At 49.4% G+C, this 21,262-nt stretch overlaps 1 protein-coding gene across 2 annotated transcripts in view; it reads left to right on the top strand.

Moving 5' to 3' along the window:
- Positions 1–21,262, top strand: part of SLC2A4 (solute carrier family 2 member 4) — a 362,597-nt gene that overhangs the window by 93,676 nt on the left and 247,659 nt on the right. For both annotated transcript variants that reach the window (XM_073654656.1, XM_073654655.1), the window contains exon 3: positions 17,192–17,361. In XM_073654656.1, the coding sequence (XP_073510757.1) occupies positions 17,192–17,361 (170 nt within the window). The remainder of the gene's footprint in view (positions 1–17,191; positions 17,362–21,262) is intronic.

Below are 21,262 nucleotides of genomic sequence, written 5' to 3'. Positions count from 1 at the left end.
GTCTCCTGTGGGGATGTGGTGTTCTACCCCCTTGACTCGCCCGAAGTCTAACGGGTGTTTACTGAACACTCTCTCGTACTCCTGAACCACCCGATAGACTCCTTGTTTCTGGTGTGCGGGAGTGGAGTCAGTACCCAGATGTAGTTGCTGACACCAGTCCTCCATGTTTTTCTTAGAGCCGTTACCTTCCTCCGGGTGAGATGGAGGCAAGGGTTCCACAGATTGTATAGAATTTTGGTTAATGGTATATAATTTGGCTAGCGTGGCATACCGGGGCAGGTACACTTCCCTCTTCCCGATATTGATTATGCGAACGGGCACCCTCCCATGGCGTACATCAACCACCCCCCGTGCTGTCAAAATGGTGGGCCTACTGTCCGAGTAAACTGGTTCTACCATTGCCTGGTAATCTCTACCTCTCAGACCAATAGCTGCCCGGCACCAAATCATCATTTCACTTTTTGGGGGCATGGCAATAGGAAAAGGGTCACACATTCTTACGCTACCAATCTCACCGCCGGAGAGTTCCACCTGTTGCCGTCGCATCAGTGCCCGGATCTCTTTCTGGAGCACCCGCTGCTCGCCGGAGCTGGCGTTCTTGGCAACCTGCTGTAAAAGGAAAATCACCTCTGCAAGACAATTTTCAATTACATTAGTTCCTAGAGTTATCTTTGGGTGACTCTCATGTTTGTCAATATCTACAATGATCAGTCCCTGTGCTGCCAGTTCGACTCTACCGATTTTGATGGTCACCTCTTTAAATCCGATCTGTGGCACGGGCTGGCCATTGCTGGCGATGATACTCAAGTCGTCGTCAGGGTAGCGGGTAATATCCGAGTCATTCCAGTACTGCTTAAAGAGCACGTACGGGATGGTGGTGACCTGTGACCCGGTGTCCAGTAGGGCACTCATGGGAATGCCATCCAGTACCACAGGCAAGACTGGACGTCCTCCCACATATCTGTCGCGCCAGTTCGATGGGCCTGGTGATCTTTTTCCTGGGGGTTGGCCCTCTACCCCAGGTTGTGCCCGTTTAAAGAACAGTACCTTGCCATATGTCCAGGTTGATTGCAGCGGCGGCAGATGGGTCGTCCGTCCTCGCTGTATCGGTCACTGGGTCTTCCTCTGGCCGGTGGGGTCCTCCTTGGTCGACGCCACGGGATGTCCTCCGGTCCGGATGCCAGCTGGATCTTCCCTGGGGTGGAAGCCTGTAAAGACTGCACAGTTCGGGTTAGCGCAGCAACGCTCTTAGCTAGCTCTTGGACCTGATGGTGTAGGTCTGGAGCCGGGTCATTGTCCAAAGCCTGCGCATCAGCTCCCACAGGCCCTGCCGACAAGGGCGCCGCCTCCTGGTGGTAAGTGATAGCAGGGCGCTTGTGGGTCACAACGCCACCCGGTGCCGGTTCTCGGAGCACCCGGATGGCTCTGTCCTTGAACTGTGCAAAGCCCAGATGGAGATCCTGTAAGGCCATTGCCCGCAACTGGGTTCGGTGGGTATTACAATACAGTCCCTCTATAAACTGTTCGGTCAACAGCCTGTCCTCGTTTCCCACTCCATCAGGGTCGGTCTGCTTAATGGCCCTCAGGGCCTCTTGTAGGTTTAGTGCATAGTCCCTTATACTCTCATGCGCTCGCTGCTTGCACCCGTAGAATCTAAGCTTAATCTCGGCTGAGGTGCGGGTATCAAAGGTGTCCTTCAGCCGGGTTAGTATCCCTGCGACAGTCTTCCTCCCAGGTGGCCAGGATTTTACTTCCCTTTTGGCTGCCCCGGTTAGTTGGGCCACCAGGATGCTCACTTTTTGCTCTTCTGTGAGGGGGTACACCTGGAAGAGGCTATCCAGCTTTTCTCTAAAGTCATGCAGGGTATGTGACTCCCCTGAGTACTGGGGTAGCCAAGCTGCTCCCGGGATATAGGGCATGGTGAAGGGCATAACTGCAGCAGCGGTAGCGCTGGCGGGGGTTGAGGCAGTGAAGCTCTCCTCCGTATCCGACATCTTCCTCCCCCCTAGTGGACCGTGGCCTACCTTGCGATGATCCTCTTCCGTAGGCCGCGGCTCCGCAGTGGATCGTCAGGGTTGAGGACCTTCCGTCGCGCTCCTGTGACGTCGGCGTCTGCTGGGCTCCTTCCAGGACCTTACGCAACGTCCGGACGTGAGGCGGGGCTTCAGTTCTCGCGCGCTTTCGGAGTCCACGCCCCTCTTCTTCCCGCGCGGCGTCCTCAAGATGGCGTCCAATGGCGGGAAAACTCCACGGATGGCGGGAAGAAGGCAGAAGATGGCGCCGGATGGCGGGAAACTTCACCGATGGCGGGAAGAAGGCTGAAGATGGCGCCGGATGGCGGGAATCTTCACCACAGGTAAGTTTGAAAAGTCTCTTTTTCAGGCACGCAGTACCCGGTGGTTGCGGGCACGAGATCCTGCCGACTACGCCAAAGTTGACGCGCCCCTGGGCCTGTGTCGCGCTGCGTTGCGCACGCGGGAGCTTACCCGGATCTCTTGGGGGTTGTAGTCTCGTGGCGGTGACCCGGTCCGTGCCCAGGGAGTCAAACTGAGCGGCGATGTAACAGCGGTAGATGCAGGACGACTACGCCACCCGTTGAATGCAGCTATGGAGCTGCCGCTGCAGGACAGTCCGCTGAGGCCGGTGGATGGATGGTGCAGCGTAGATGGTATAACCCCCAACGGGAGGGGTATGGCCTCAGGGCAGCAGATGTGGATGATGGGGGTAGCAGGAACCACTCAGAGACGGTGCGGTGTAATTCAGGGTCTTTACTGGTAACAACGATAGACCCTCCCGGAGTACTTGCTAGTGAACGGGGCCTGGTCAGTCCTTGAGCAGATGGGATCTCCCCTGGCCAGGCGGAGTTGTAGGCCTCCCAAACTGACTGTACTCTTCTGGCTACCTTGCTAGAAGCGGATATAAGTAGCCCACGTCCCTGAGTGTACCGTGTGGTGCTCACCCGTATGGCCGGTGACTCGGGGCCTTCTAATGGCTTCCGCTCCACGATGGCGGTGCTGGTCCCACGCGTGTGACCGTGCCTTCGGGTTTCTGGGCCTGAGGACCTGAAATCCCCTGCCGGTCGGCTTCTGCTGCTGGGTAAGAGTTAGTCCCCACAGCCTCGGACGCCGGGTCCGGTAAGAAAGCTTGTCAGTCAGGGCGAGCTCTGCAGCTGCCAGCCCCTGACTCGTAGTAGTATTGCTTCTGCTGTTTCTTGTCTCTACTCTCCTTGACTGCTAACCCTGCTTCAGCCCCGGGTTTATATAGGGGAAGTTCTTCCCCTCCCAAGACTGGGCAGGAGGTGTGGCATGCACAAGATCCCTGACCAAAGGACCTCCCACCTGCTCTCAGACATAACATTACATTACTGTGGAAACCAGACCCCTGGGGTGCCACAGTTACATGGTGTCATACATACACGGTGAGGTCCGGTGTACAGGACGTGGTATGGAGCAGGGGTATGATGGGTTCATGGTGTCATACATACACGGTGAGGTCAGGTGTACAGGACATGGTATGGAGCATTGGTATGATGGATACATGGTGTCATACATACACGGTGAGGTCAGGTGTACAGGACGTGGTATGGAGCAGTGGTATGATGGATACATGGTGTCATACATACACGGTGAGGTCCGGTGTACAGGACTTGGTATGGAGCAGAGATATGATGGTTACATGGTGTCGTACATACACGGTGAGGTCAGTTGTACAGGACGTGGTATGGAGCAGTGGTATGATGGTTACATGGTGTCATACATACACGGTGAGGTCAGGTGTACAGGACATGGTATGGAGCAGTGGTATGATGGTTACATGGTGTCATACATACACGGTGAGGTCAGGTGTACAGGACGTGGTATGGAGCAGTGGTATGATGGATACATGGTGTCATACATACACGGTGAGGTCTGGTGTACAGGATGTGGTATGGAGCAGTGGTATGATGGTTACATGGTGTCATGCATACACGGTGAGGTCAGGTGTACAGGACGTGGTATGGAGCAGTGGTATGATGGATACATGGGGTCATACATACACGTTGAGGTCAGGTGTACAGGACGTGGTATGGAGCAGTGGTATGATGGATACATGGTGTCATACATACACGGTGGGGTCCGGTGTACAGGACGTGGTATGGAGCAGGGGTATGATGGATACATGGTGTCATACATACACGGTGAGGTCAGGTGTACAGGACGTTTTATGGAGCAGTGGTATGATGGTTATATGGTGTCATACATACACGGTGAGGTCAGGTGTACAGGACGTGTTATGGAGCAGTGGTATGATGGTTTCATGGTGTCATACATACACGGTGAGGTCCGGTGTACAGGACGTGGTATGGAGCAGGGGTATGATGGATACATGGTGTCATACATACATGGTGAGGTCCGGTGTACAGGACGTGGTATGGAGCAGTGGTATGATGGTTACATGGGGTCATACATACACGGTGAGGTCCGGTGTACAGGACGTGGTATGGAGTAGTGCTATGATGGATACATGGTGTCATACATACACGGTGAGGTCCGGTGTACAGGACGTGGTATGGAGTAGTGCTATGATGGATACATGGTGTCATACATACACGGTGAGGTCAGGTGTACAGGACGTGGTATGGAGCAGGGGTATGATGGTTACATGGTGTCATACATACACAGTGAGGTCAGGTGTACAGGACGTGGTATAGTGCAGTGGTATGATGGATACATGGTGTCATACATACACGGTGGGGTCAGGTGTACAGGACGTGGTATGGAGTAGTGGTATAATGGTTACATGGTGTCATACATACACGGTGAGGTCCGGTGTACAGGACGTGGTATGGAGCAGGGGTATGATGGTTACATGGTGTCATACATACACAGTGAGGTCAGGTGTACAGGACGTGGTATAGTGCAGTGGTATGATGGATACATGGTGTCATACATACACGGTGAGGTCAGGTGTACAGGACGTGGTATGGAGTAGTGGTATAATGGTTACATGGTGTCATACATACACGGTGAGGTCCGGTGTACAGGACGTGGTATGGAGCAGGGGTATGATGGGTACATGGTGTCATACATACACGGTGAGGTCAGGTGTACAGGACGTGGTATGGAGCAGGGGTATGATGGTTACATGGTGTCATACATACACAGTGAGGTCAGGTGTACAGGACGTGGTATAGTGCAGTGGTATGATGGATACATGGTGTCATACATACACGGTGGGGTCAGGTGTACAGGACGTGGTATGGAGTAGTGGTATAATGGTTACATGGTGTCATACATACACGGTGAGGTCCGGTGTACAGGACGTGGTATGGAGCAGGGGTATGATGGTTACATGGTGTCATACATACACAGTGAGGTCAGGTGTACAGGACGTGGTATAGTGCAGTGGTATGATGGATACATGGTGTCATACATACACGGTGAGGTCAGGTGTACAGGACGTGGTATGGAGTAGTGGTATAATGGTTACATGGTGTCATACATACACGGTGAGGTCCGGTGTACAGGACGTGGTATGGAGCAGTGGTATGATGGTTACATGGTGTCATACATACACGGTGAGTTCAGGTGTACAGGACGTGGTATGGAGCAGTGGTATGATGGATACATGGTGTCATACATACACGGTGAGGTCAGGTGTACAGGACGTGGTATGGAGCAGTGGTATGATGGTTACATGGTGTCATACATACACAGTGAGGTCAGGTGTACAGGACGTGGTATGGAGCAGTGGTATGATGGATACATGGTGTCATACATACACGGTGAGGTCAGGTGTACAGGACGTGGTATAGAGCAGTGGTATGATGGTTACATGGGGTTATACATACACGGTGAGGTCAGGTGTACAGGACGTGGTATGGAGCAGTGGTATGATGGATACATGGTGTCATACATACACGGTGAGGTCAGGTGTACAGGACGTGGTATGGAGCAGTGGTATGATGGTTACATGGTGTCATACATGCACGGTGGGGTCCGGTGTACAGGACATGGTATGGAGCAGTGGTATGATGGTTACATGGGGTTATACATACACGGTGAGGTCCGGTGTACAGGATGTGGTATGGAGCAGTGGTATGATGGATACATGGTGTCATACATACACGGTGAGGTCAGGTGTACAGGACGTGGTATGGAGCATTGGTATGATGGTTACATGGTGTCATACATACACAGTGAGGTCAGGTGTACAGGACGTGGTATAGAGCAGTGGTATGATGGTTACATGGTGTCATACATACACGGTGAGGTCAGGTGTACAGGACTTGGTATGGAGCAGTGGTATGATGGTTACATGGGGTCATACATACACGGTGAGGTCCGGTGTACAGGACGTGGTATGGAGCAGTGGTATGATGGTTACATGGTGTCATACATACACGGTGAGGTCAGGTGTACAGGACATGGTATAGAGCAGTGGTATGATGGTTACATGGTGTCATACATACACGGTGAGGTCAGGTGTACAGGACATGGTATGGAGTAGTGGTATGATGGTTACATGGTGTCATACATACACGGTGAGGTCAGGTGTACAGGACATGGTATAGAGCAGTGGTATGATGGTTACATGGGGTCATACATACACGGTGAGGTCAGGTGTACAGGACGTGGTATGGAGCAGTGGTATGATGGATACATTGTGTCATACATACACGGTGAGGTCAGGTGTACAGGACGTGGTATAGAGCAGTGGTATGAAGGTTACATGGTGTCATACATACACGGTGAGGTCAGGTGTACAGGACATGGTATAGAGCAGTGGTATGATGGATACATTGTGTCATACATACACGGTGAGGTCAGGTATACAGGACGTGGTATGGAGCAGGGGTATGATGGTTACATGGTGTCATACATACACGGTGAGGTCAGGTGTACAGGACGTGGTATGGAGCAGTGGTATGATGGTTACATGGTGTCATACATACACGGTGAGGTCAGGTGTACAGGACGTGGTATGGAGCAGTGGTATGATGGTTACATGGTGTCATACATACACGGTGAGGTCAGGTATACAGGACGTGATATGGAGCAGGGGTATGATGGTTACATGGTGTCATACATACGCGGTGAGGTCAGGTGTACAGGACGTGGTATGGAGCAGGGGTATGATGGTTACATGGTGTCATACATACACGGTGAGGTCAGGTGTACAGGACGTGGTATGGAGCAGTGGTATGATGGTTACATGGTGTCATACATACACGGTGAGGTCAGGGGTACAGGACGTGGTATGGAGCAGAGGTATGATGGGTACATGGTGTCATACATACACGGTGAGGTCAGGTGTACAGGACGTGGTATGGAGCAGTGGTATGATGGTTACATGGTGTCATACATACACGGTGAGGTCAGGTGTACAGGACGTGGTATGGAGCAGTGGTATGATGGTTACATGGTGTCATACATACACGGTGAGGTCAGGGGTACAGGACGTGGTATGGAGCAGAGGTATGATGGGTACATGGTGTCATACATACACGGTGAGGTCAGGTGTACAGGACGTGGTATGGAGCAGCGGTATGATGGTTACATGGTGTCATACATACACGGTGAGGTCAGGTGTACAGGACGTGGTATGGAGCAGTGGTATGATGGTTACATGGTGTCATACATACACGGTGAGGTCAGGGGTACAGGACGTGGTATGGAGCAGAGGTGTGATGGTTACATGGTGTCATACATACACGGTGAGGTCCATTGTACAGGACGTGGTATGGAGCAGTGGTATGATGGATACATGGTGTCATACATACACGGTGGGGTCCGGTGTACAGCACGTGGTATGGTGCAGGGGTATGATGGTTACATGGTGTCATACATACACGGTGAGGTCAGGTGTACAGGACGTGGTATGGAGCAGTGGTATGATGGTTACATGGTGTCATACATACACGGTGAGGTCCGGTGTACAGGACGTGGTATGGAGCAGAGGTATAATGGTTACATGGGGTCATACATACACAGTGAGGTCAGGTGTACAGGACGTTGTATGGAGCAGTGGTATGATGGATACATGGTGTCATACATACACGATGAGGTCTGGTGTACAGAACGTGGTATAGAGCAGTGGTATGATGGTTACATGGTGTCATACATACACGGTGAGGTCAGGTGTACAGGACGTGGTATGGAGCAGTGGTATGATGGTTACATGGTGTCATACATACACGGTGAGGTCAGGTGTACAGGACGTGGTATGGAGCAGTGGTATGATGGTTACATGGTGTCATACATACACGGTGAGGTCAGAGGTACAGGACGTGGTATGGAGCAGTGGTATGATGGTTACATGGTGTCATACATACACGGTGAGGTCCCGTGTACAGGACGTGGTATGGAGCAGTGGTTTTGCTGTTGACCACAGTGTGAACGTGCACCCACACATCTCACATCTCCATGTGTTACTCCAGAATATATTATTAGTATGGGGGGTCTGCGCTTTTTCCCGGGTGACATTCAGGGCCTGTTCGTCGCTGTCCTTTACATTTCCAGCTTTCATCCCAGGAGACGGGTCTGATAAATATCAAGTCTGGGCTCATTCTGGAGAGGTCGCCATGTGGGGGCTGCCGGGAATTGGCAATGTGCACTAAGTGATGTCATTAGCTTACTGCTTACAGCTGCTGCTGAGTATCACGTGGGCACTAGATGGCGGTATTATTTGGCCACTAGATGGCGGTATTATGTGGGCACTATATGGTGTTATTATGTGGGCACTATATTGATGGTATTATCTGGTCACTCTATGGCAGTTTTATTTTGGCACTATATGGTCGTTTTATATGGTCACTTTTTGGCAGTGTTATATTGGTATTATATGGCAGTATTATGTGTGCACTAAATGGCAATATTATTGTGAAGACCCGGGGTCTTCTGTGGGCGTAACACTACTCAGACAACACAGGGTGCTGGTAAAACAGTGTGGCAATACTTTACTGACCCACAAAGAGGCCAATAAACACACAGAACAGTCCCAGCATATACCCAAGATGGTGGAACATCACACAGTCTCACCTTTCATCTCCGCCCACCTGGGATAGAACAGCTGCGACTTTGGGACTTCCAGGGCCAACTACCTCAACCAGTGGCCCCCCGCTTCTGGCGGGCCCCCACAGAGAGGAGGCAGCGGCAAGCTTACGAAGCTAGCAGTCCATCAAGGTACAAGACCAGGAGACCCGAGGGTCCCACCCTGGCCTCTCCGAGAGTTTCCATGGGGCCAGATGACAGGAGGGTCCCACCCTGGCCTCTCCGAGAGTTTCCATGGGGCCAGATGACAGGAGGGTCGCACCCTGGCCTCTCCGAGAGTTTCCATGGGGCCAGATGACAGGAGGGTCGCACCCTGGCCTCTCCGAGAGTTTCCATGGGGCAAGATGACCGGCTGGTCCCAATCTGACTTCTCCGTATGTCTCCATGGGTTTCAGGCGACCGGAAGGTCCCACCTGGCAACCCCAAACAACATATCCATGGGGCCAGATGACAGGAGGGTCACACGCTGGCCTCTCCGAGAGTTTCCATGGGGCAAGATGACCTGCTGGTCCCAATCTGACTTCTCCGTATGTCTCCATGGGTTCCAGGCGAGAGGAGTGTCCCACCTGGCAACCCCAAACATATCCATGGGGCCAGGTGACTTCATCGTCCCAACCTGGTCTCCCCAAATGTATCCATGGGCTCTCTGATGGTTAATGGAGCAGATCTGTATCCTTCCTGCCAGGGCTGTGTACCCTTAGGCCGAAATCATGTGCAATCCAAATCTGTGTCACTCTGGATCAAGCCATGCCACCAAGCTGATGTCCTGAAGAGTGTGACTATTCTGAAGACTGTCTCTCTGCTTCTCTCATCCTCTTTTATTCCCTCATTTTGTGGTAGATCGCCCACTCACCTGCACATGGAGGTTGACACAGGTACACCGTCTCTTTAAAACTTGTGGTTGGTTTATTAAAATGCAGCATAAACCAACACTGAGTCCATAAAAGAAAACACGGCCCTTTGGGCAAAACAGGGAAGACAAAGCAAAATGGTAACACAAAAAAACAGTCTTTGTGGCAGCAGGGATCCGCCTGCTTAGAGTTTAGCAACTCCACATGGTTCAGGTCAGCTCCACACAAACAGATCTGGAGTTCTTCTCTCCAGACCTATTGAACACTGCAGGCCAAGTATTTAAGCTCCAGATCACACTCTGAGGTGGAGATATGGTGAATGACCTCCCATCCTTCACAATGGTCATTCACAAAAAACACTCCTTTTTGAAATGGAGATTTAACCCTCTCAGCAAATAACAGGATGGAGCAAACTTCATGGTTTCAATTCACGGAAGCTAATAGCCTCCGTAAAACATATATTCCCTCTATCACCTTACCCGTGCCTTTGTCACATATAAACCCCCTGTGCCCAAAGCCAGGGGTTTTGGCACCTTCACTCGCTAAACAGGGAGGTCTGGACAGGGCGTCTGCGTTTCCATGTAGTTTCCCGGGCCTGTGCTCCACATAAAAATTAAAGTTCTGAAGCGCTATAAACCACCTAGTCACCCGGGCATTCTTCCCCTTCCTTTCCCTCATTCATCTCAGGGGTGCATGATCGGACACTAGCCTGAACTTTCGGCCTAACAGGTAATATCTTAGTGTCTCAATGGCCCATTTGATGGCCAGGCACTCCTTCTCTACGATGGCATAGTTCTTTTCACATGAGGAGAGTTTCCTACTCAGGAATAGGACTGGATGTTCGTCCCCATCTATTTCCTGGGACAACACAGCTGCCAAACCGACCTCGGAGGCGTCAGTCTGAACTACGAACTGCTTAGTGAAGTCAGGCGCTACGAAGACTGGCTATTTACATAGGGTGAGCTTCAAATCCTGGAATGCCATCTCCGCTTCGGCGGACCATTTGGCCATCGAGGTCTTAGTGCCCTTAAGAAGATCAGTCAGGCGGGCGGCTATCATGGCAAAATTCAGAATAAATCGCCGACAATAACCCACAATTCCCAGAAACGCCCGAGCTTGCTTCTTGCTGCAAACAATTTTGGATATCTCGCCCCTTCCGACGATGTAGTCCAAGTATTTTGCCTCTTCTCTCCTCATGGCGCACTTCTTTGGGTTTATAGTAAACCCTGCTTTCCTTAGCCCATCCAGTACCAGCTGGACCTTCTGTAAATGACTTTCACAATCCGGGCTGAATATTACAATATCGCAATATCTGCGGTGTACTTTTTGTGAGAGGCTAGGATCTGGTCCATGGCCCTCCGGAAGGTGGCTGGGGCTCCCTGCAGACCGAACGGCATCTTGGTGAACTGAAAGCACCCGTCAGGGGTAAAGAAAGCAGTCTTCTCCTTGGCACTTGGGGACAGGAGAATTTGCCAGTACCCTTTCTTTAGGTCCAGGGTGGTGATATATCTGTCTGACCCTAGCCTCTCAATGAGCTCATCGACCCGGTGCATCGGATACTCGTCGAGCTTTGACACCTCATTCAACTTCCTGTAGTCATTACAGAACCGCCATTCCTCATCCGGCTTCGGCACCAGGACAATGGGGCTGGACCAGCCGCTCTTTGACTCCTTGATGACGCCAAAGCTCAACATTCTCCTCACCTCTTTGGAGATCACCTCGCGGCGGGCTTCAGGAATCCGATACGGCCTTTGATTCACCCTCACATGCGACTGTCAAGATTTCATGCTCGACCACCTGCGTACAACCTGGTATCTCTGAAAACAGATCCCGATTCCGTTGAAGCAGCTCTCAGCACTGTTGCTTCTGGGCCGGTGACAGTGTCTCTGCCACTGTGACATCCTCGACTCGGGCTTCAGGATGGGCTCCTAGGCACATAACTTCCACCGGCTCCCAGTCTTGCCAAGGTTTGAGTAGGTTAACGTGGTACACCTGATATGGCTTTCTTCTTTCTGGTTGGTGGACCTTGTAGTTAACGTCACTCAACTTTTCGACCACCTCATGTGGCCTTTGTAACTTGGCCAGGAGTAGGTTAACGTGGTACACCTGATACGGCTTTCTTCTTCCTGGTTGGTGGACCTTGTAGTTGACGTCACTCAACTTGTCAACCACCTCATATGACCTTTGCCACTTTGCCAGGAATTTATTCTCCACCATGGGGATCAACACCAACACCTGGTCTCCAGGGCTAAACTGCCTTACTCTCCCTGACCAACAGTAGACTCTTGCCTGGGCCTCTTGTGCTTGAAGGAGGCTCTCTCTTACAATCGGCATCACCCTCGCAATCTGGTCTTGCATCTGGTCCACATGCTCAATGACTCTCCTGTGGGGTGTTACCTCGGCTTCCCAGGTCTCCTTCACAATGTCCAACAGTCCCCGAGGGTGCCGTCCGTAAAGAATCTCAAAGGGTGAGAACCCCGTAGAGGCCTGGGGAACTTAATGGAGAACACCAGGTAAGCGAGTAGGCAATCCCAGTCTCGGACATCCTTCTCCACGACCGTTTTAAGCATGGACTTTAGCGACTTGTTGAACCTCTCCACCAGGCCGTCTGTTTGCGGATGGTACACTGACGTCCTGAGTTGTGTAATCTGGAGAGCCTTACAAAACTCCCTCATCACTTTTGACATGAAATGACTTCTATGGTCTGTTAGGATCTTCTTTGGAAGGCCCGTACAGGAGAAGATGTGTACCAGCTCTCGGGCTATGCTCCTGGCAGAGGAGTTTCTCAATGGTACTGCCTTTGGGTACTGTGTTGCATAGTCCAGCACAACCAGTATTGGTGACCCCTGGCAGACTTAACTAAGGGCCCTACAAGGTCCATGGCAATTCGGTCAAACAGGACTTCTATAATGGGTAACGGAACCAGGGGACTCCGGAAGTGGGACACGGGAGAAGTTAGCTGACAAGCAGGGCAAGACCAGCAGAAATTAACAATGTCTCAGTGACACCCAGGCCAGTAGAATCTCTGCAGGACCTGCTCTTGGGTTTTGTCCACTCCCAGATGCCCACCTAAGACATGCGAATGGGCCAAATCTAATACCCTACGTCTATAGGGACCAGGCACCAACAACTGCTCTATTACTTCCCCTGTTGGTTTAGTGACCCGATAAAGCAGCTCCTCATTTAAGGTGAAATATGGGAACCTGGTGTCAGCCCCCGACTCTTGAGCTACCCCATTTATCACAGTCACATTGTCAAATGCACCTTTGAAAGTAAGATCTTGCATTTGTGCAGTACCAAAATTCCTCCCAGAAACCACCATTTCAGGAATGTCATCCTCATGGGTCTCTGTCTCGTCCTCATCGCCAGCAAGGACACACAGGGGAAACTCATCAGCCTCTGACTGTAATGGGAATCCTTCATGGACAAACCGGCTCCCGTCTGAGTTAGGGGGTACCGCTGCTTTTCCCCACAAGTCCCAGAATAGCCTGAAGTCCTGCCCAATTATAACTGGGTGTAACAAGTCTCTGACCACCCCGACCTCATGGGACTCCGTACCACGGTTTGTTTTTATAGTCACTTGCCGTCACCATTGATACAGCGGACACCCACGTATTTTCAAGGGATCAACTGGTGGGGAAGTGTGGCCCTCACCAGAGTCACCAAACTCCCGTCCAAAAGTCCCAACACAAGTACCCCATTTATGGTCGCTGAACAAGACTGTGGCCGCTCACCGGGCCGATAGTCCACACTGCAGGCAGAGTATGCATGGTATGAACAGCGCCTTTGGTAAGCCCTCAGCAACCCATTGGGACCTTGGACTCCCCCGAGTTGTGGCTCTACCATCCCTCTTTTGGGACACGGGCTCCCTCTGAGTATCCCTCTGGGGATGCAGCACCACCTGAACTTCTTAGGGACCTCTCGACCACCTGGTATCTTTCTATGAGGCTGACCAGGAAGTTCGCATTCCGGAGGTCTCCCTTCACAACCCAGGTCTGCATCGGCCTAGGAAGGGAGTGCACAAATCTGTCCATGACAATCCGCTTGACCATCTAGGCTGGGGTGGAGGACTCCGGCTGCAGCCACTTCTGTACAAGATGCAGAAGGTCAAACATTTGGGAGCGAGGGGGTTTATCACCATAATACACCCAGTGGTGGACCCTTTGGGCTCTGACTGACATAGTCACTCCAGCACGTGCCGAAATTTCAGTTTTTAGCTTAGAATATTCCTGGGCATCCTGTAAGGCCAGGTCATAATAAGCCTTCTGGGGCTCACCAGTCAGATAGGGGGCCAGCACCTCCGACCACTGCTCCGGCGGTAGCTTCTCCCGCTCTGCCACCCACTCAAACACAGTCAAGAAAACTTCCACATCATCGCCCGGGGTCATTTTTTGCATGGCTCGTCTTACCGCTTTCCGGATGTACGAGTTATCACCTGGAGTTGGGGAATGGGCTACTGGCCTCACACGAACCACCTCTGTGAGCAACTCCATCTGCTGCTGCTGTTGTCGGAGCTGGTCTTGTTGGTGTTACTGCTGTTGGTGGATCTGTTGCAATAACAGCTTGCTTGTCTCCTGCTGGGCTAGCACAAGATACTTGACCAGGTCCTCCATACTGTCTGTCTTTGTTTCCTGGCTTATGGCCGCCTTTACCCAGGACATGTGGTTTGTCCTCAGCCGTTACACATTCCTCCTGGGGCTCTTGCCAGCACTTCTACCTCCACCTGTGGTAGATCGCTCACTCAGATGTACACGGAGGTAGACACAGGAACGCCGTCTTTTTAAAAGTTGTGGTTGGCTTATTAAAATGCAGCATAAACCAACACTGAGTCCATAAAAGAAAACCCAGCCCTCTGGGCTAAACTGGAAAAACAAAGCAAAATGGTAACACAGAAGCGCAGTCTTTGTGGCCGCAGGGATCCGCCTGCTCAGCGTTCAGCAGCTCCACATTGTTCAGGTCAGCTCCACACAAAGATGTCTGGAGCTCCTCTCTCCAGACCTTCTGATCACTGAATGCCTCAGCAGGTGGAGTAGTTAAGCCCCAGACCACACCCTGAGGTGGAGATATGGAGAACAACCTCCCGCCCTTCACAATGGTCATTCACAAAAACCACACCCTGAGGTGGAGATATGGAGAACAACCTCCTGCCCTTCACAATGGTCATTCACAAAAACCACTCCCTTTTAAAATGGAGGTTTAACCCTCTCAGCAAACAATATGCTGGATCAAACGTCATGGTTTCAATTCACGGAAGCTAATAGCCTCCATGAAACATATATTCCTTCTATCACCTTACCAGTGACTGTCACAATATTTACATATGTGGTTAAGGTCATCAGTCACAGGTTAGGTGAGGGGGGGAAAGGTGCAGTGCTCAGGTCTCATTGTTTGAGCATTTAATGAATTTGTGTAGTTGTCCTCCTGTTTTGTGAGTCAACAAGCCACAGGGTCTGCACAATGGTTAATCAACATATTTAGCAAACATTCATTGGTCCCAAACACTGAGTCACTGTCCTTCTTGACCAGCCAAAGAAACACATACATTCAAAGGTCGACACAAAGATAATAGTGTATTTCTCCTGGCTCAACAAATTTAAATGTTTGGCTGATTAAGATTAGAAGCTGTTTCGTCACAATTATATTGTCAGTATATGGTGGTATTATGTGGATACTATATTGCAGTATTGCAATATACACACACTCGCAGAAATGGGGACACGTACACATATTCACGCAGGCAGGCATGCACAGAGACATGCAGATACACACACAAATGCACACTCAGACAATCACACACACAAAAATGTGGGCATGCACACACGTGTGAAGACACACACAGACATGCAGACACTCAAAGACATACACACACACAGAAATGCACACGTAAACAGACACGTGCATGCAGACACACGCATATTGATATGCATACGCAGACACGCGCATATTGATATGCATACGCAGACACACACATATTGACATGCGCACACACACATGCAGGCATATACATAATAATTCATACAAACACACACATATTACCCTACCTTGCACCTTGGCTTGTCTCCAGTCCGGCCCATATACTTTATTGAGGCGCTCCTACGGCGGGAGACTGCGGTGCAGAGCGCGCTGAATGACGTCACTTTTAGCAGACACAGCTGCGGCCATGCAGCCCCTCCTCCCTGGCCCCACCCACCACTGTCCTGGACATCATGGCGGTGAAAGTGCGTGTGCACGCCCTTAAGGGGCCCACAGCCACTATTTTTTTTCCCATTCATTTTTTTTTTAATTCTCTTCTAACTCCTACTCTCCTCTGCAAGGGCCCACCAGGGATTTCACCGGCACCCTGCCAGGCCAGTCCAACCCTGACTATATGGCAATATTATGTGGTCACTAAATGGTGATATTATATGGTCACTATATGGCAGTATTATGTGGGCACTATATGGCAGTATTATAAGGTCACTATATTGTTTATTTTACTCACTTATATAGCGCCACAGTTTTGACATTATGGGCACTGTCCCCATTGGGGCTCACAATCTACCGTACATTCCCTATCAGTCTTTGTAGTGTGGGAGGAAACCGGAGAACCCAGAGGAAACCAACGCAAACCGGGGAGAACATACAAACTCCTTGCAGATGTTGTCCTTGGTGGGATTTGAACCCAGGACCCCAGCGCTGTAAGGCAGCAGTGCTAACCACTCAGCCGCCGTGCTGCCAATGGCAGTATTATATGGTCACTATATGGCGGTATTATATGGTCACTGTATGGCGGCATTATGCGGTCACTATATGGCGGTATTATGTGGGCACTATATGGCGGTGTTATGTGGGCACTATATGGCGGTATTATGTGGGCACTATATGGCGGTATTATGTGGGCACTATATGGCGGTATTATGTGGGCACTATATGCCGGTATTATGTGGGCACTATATGGTGGTATTATGTGGGCACTATATGGTGGTATTATGTGGGCACTATATGGCGGTGTTATGTGGGCACTATATGGCGGTATTATATGGTCACTATATGGCGGTATTATGTGGGCACTATATGGCGGTGTTATGTGGGCACTATATGGCGGTATTATGTGGGCACTATATGGCGGTATTATGTGGTCACTATATGGCGGTATTATGTGGGCACTATATGGTGGTATTATGTGGGCACTATATGGTGGTATTATATGGTCACTATATGGCGGTATTATATGGTCACTATATGGCGGCATTATGTGGGCACTATATGGCAGTATTTCTCCAGGCTGTGCTCCTCCTTTCTCTGATGACCCTTTTCTGTCATTTCCAGATCATCGAGCAGAGTTATAATGAATCGTACATCAGTCGCCGCACTCCAGAATCCCAGAGCATCGACCCCGGACTCCTGCGCACCCTCTGGTCTCTGTCTGTCGCCATCTTCTCCATTGGTGGGATGGTGTCATCTCTCAGTGTAGGAGTCGTGTCCCAGTGGCTTGGACGGTGAGTGTGAGACTGCCGAACCATAGAATATATATATATACTATATACCCCTGTACAGTGGGTGTACACCGCCTGTATATACTATATACCCCTGTACAGTGGGTGTACACCGCCTATATATACTGTATACCCCTGTACAGTGGGTGTACACCGCCTATATATACTATATACCCCTGTACAGTGGGTGTACACCGCCTATATATACTATATACCCCTGAACAGAGGGTGTACACCGCCTATATATACTATATACCCCTGTACAGTGTGTGTACACCGCCTATATATACTATATACCCCTGTACAGTGGGTGTACACCGCCTATATATACTATATACCCCTGTACAGTGGGTGTACACCGCCTATATATACTATATACCCCTGTACAGAGGGTGTACACCGCCTATATATACTATATACCCCTGTACAGTGTGTGTACACCGCCTGTATATACTATATACCCCTGTACAGTGTGTGTACACCGCCTATATATACTGTATACCCCTGTAAAGTGGGTGTACACCGCCTATATATACTATATACCCCTGTACAGTGGGTGTACACCGCCTGTATATACTATATACCCCTGTACAGTGTATGTACACCGCCTATATATACTATATACCCCTGTACAGTGTATGTACACCGCCTGTATATACTATATACCCCTGTACAGTGGGTGTACACCGCCTATATATACTGTATACCCCTGTACAGTGGGTGTACACCGCCTATATATACTATATACCCCTGTACAGAGGGTGTACACCGCCTATATATACTATATACCCCTGTACAGTGTGTGTACACCGCCTGTATATACTATATACCCCTGTACAGTGTGTGTACACCGCCTGTATGTACTATATACCCCTGTACAGTGTGTGTACACCGCCTGTAAATACTATATACCCATGTACAGAGGGTGTACACCGCCTGTATATACTATATACCCCTGTACAGTGTATGTACACCGCCTATATATACTATATACCCCTGTACAGTGTGTGTACACTGCCTATATATACTATATACCCCTGTACAGTGGGTGAACACCGCCTATATATACTATATACCCCTGTACAGTGGGTGTACACCGCCTGTATATACTATATACCCCTGTACAGTGTATGTACACCGCCTATATATACTATATACCCCTGTACAGTGTGTGTACACTGCCTATATATACTATATACCCCTGTACAGTGGGTGAACACCGCCTATATATACTATATACCCCTGTACAGTGGGTGTACACCGCCTATATATACTATATACCCCTGTACAGTGGGTGTACACCGCCTGTATATACTATACACCCCTGTACAGTGGGTGTACACCGCCTATATATACTATATACCCCTATACAGTGTGTGTACACCGCCTCTATATACTATATACCCCTGTACAGTGGGTGTACACCGCCTATATATACTATATACCCCTGTACAGTGGGTGTACACCGCCTATATATACTATATACCCCTGTACTGTGGGTGTACACCGCCTCTATATACTATATACCCCTGTACAGTGGGTGTACACCGCCTGTATATACTATATACCCCTGTACTGTGGGTGTACACCGCCTATATATACTATATACCCCTGTACAGTGTGTGTACACCGCCTGTATATACTATATACGTCTGTACAGTGGGTGTACACCGCCTATGTATACTATATACCCCTGTACAGTGGGTGTACACCGCCTATATATACTATACACCCCTGTACAGTGGGTGTACACCGCCTATATATACTATATACCACTATACAGTGGGTGTACACCGCTTATATATACTATATACCCCTATACAGTGTGTGTGCACTGCCTGTATATACTATATTCCCCTGTACAGTGTGTGTACACTGCCTGTATATACTATATACCCCTGTACAGTGTGTGTACACTGCCTGTATATACTGTATACCCCTGTACAGTGGGTGTACACCGCCTATATATACTATATACCCCTGTACAGTGTGTGTACACTGCCTGTATATACTATATACCCCTGTACAGTGTGTGTACACTGCCTGTATATACTGTATACCCCTGTACAGTGTGTGTACACCGCCTGCATATACTATATACCCCTGTACAGTGTGTACACCGCCTATATATACTATATACCTCTGTACAGTGTGTGTACACCGCCTCTATGTACTATATACCCCTGTACAGTGTGTGTACACTGCCTGTATGTACTATATACCCCTGTACAGTGTGTGTACACTGCCTGTATATACAATATACCCCTGTACAGTGTGTGTACACCGCCTATATATACTATATACCCCTGTACAGTGTGTACACCGCCTGTATATATTATATACACCTGTACAGTGGGTGTACACCGCCTGTATATACAATATACCCCTGTACAGTGTGTGTACACCGCCTATATATACTATATACCCCTGTACAGTGTGTACACCGCCTGTATATATTATATACACCTGTACAGTGGGTGTACACCGCCTGTATATACTATATACACCTGTACAGTGTGTGTACACCGCCTGTATATACTATATACCCCATGTACAGTGGGTGTACACTGCCTGTATATACAATATACCCCTGTACAGTGTGTGTACACCGCCTATATATACTATATACCCCTGTACAGTGTGTACACCGCCTGTATATATTATATACACCTGTACAGTGGGTGTACACCGCCTGTATATACTATATACACCTGTACAGTGTGTGTACACCGCCTGTATATACTATATACCCCATGTACAGTGGGTGTACACTGCCTGTATATACAATATACCTCTGTAGAGTGTGTGTACACCGCCTATATATACTATATACCCCTGTACAGTGTGTACACCGCCTATATATACTATATACCCCTGTACAGTGTGTACACCGCCTGTATATACTATATACCCCTGTACAGTGTGTGTACACCGACTATATATACTATATACCACTGTACAGTGTGTGTACACCGCCTATATATACTATATACCCCTGTACAGTGTGTGTACACCGCCTATATATACTATATACCCCTGTACAGTGGGTGTACACCGCCTGTATATACAATATACCCCTGTACAGTGGGTGTACACCGCCTGTATATAATATATACCCCTGTACAGTGTGTGTACACCGCCTATATATACTATATACCCCTGTACAGTGTGTGTATACTGCCTGTATATAGTATATACCCCTGTACAATGTGTGTGCACTGCCTGTATATACAATATACCCCTGTACAGTGTGTGTACACCGCCTATATATACTATATACCCCTGTACAGTGTGTGTACACCGCCTGTATATACTATATACCCCTGTACAGTGGGTGTACACTGCCTGTATATACTATATACCTCTGTACAGTGTGTGTACACTGCCTGTATATACTGTATACCCCTGTACAGTGTGTGTACACCGCCTCTATATACTATATACCCCTGTACAGTGGTTGTACACTGCCTGTATATACTATATACCCCTGTACAGTGGGTGTACACCACCTGTATATACTATATACCCCTGTACAGTGTGTGTACACCACCTGTATATACTATATACCCCTGTACAGTGTGTGTACACCGCCTCTATATACTATATACCCCTGTACAGTGGGTGTACACCGCCTATATATACTATATACCCCTGTACAGTGGGTGTACACCGCCTATATATACTATATACCCCTGTACAGTGGGTGTACACCACCTGTATATACTATATACCCCTGTACAGTGTGTGTGCACTGCCTGTATGTACTATATACCCCTGTACAGTGTGTGTACACCGCCTGTATATACTGTATACCCCTGTACAGTGTGTGCACACCGCCTGTATATACTATATACATCTGTACAGTGTGTGTACACAGCCTGTATATACTATATACCCCTGTACA

This window comes from Phyllobates terribilis, unplaced genomic scaffold (assembly GCF_046119375.1).
Source record: "Phyllobates terribilis strain yellow unplaced genomic scaffold, ASM4611937v1 Scaffold_11__3_contigs__length_659146591, whole genome shotgun sequence".
Classification (NCBI taxonomy): Eukaryota; Metazoa; Chordata; class Amphibia; order Anura; family Dendrobatidae; genus Phyllobates; species Phyllobates terribilis.
Note: the sequence above shows the minus strand (reverse complement) of the source record. Positions and strands in the feature narration are given on the sequence as shown.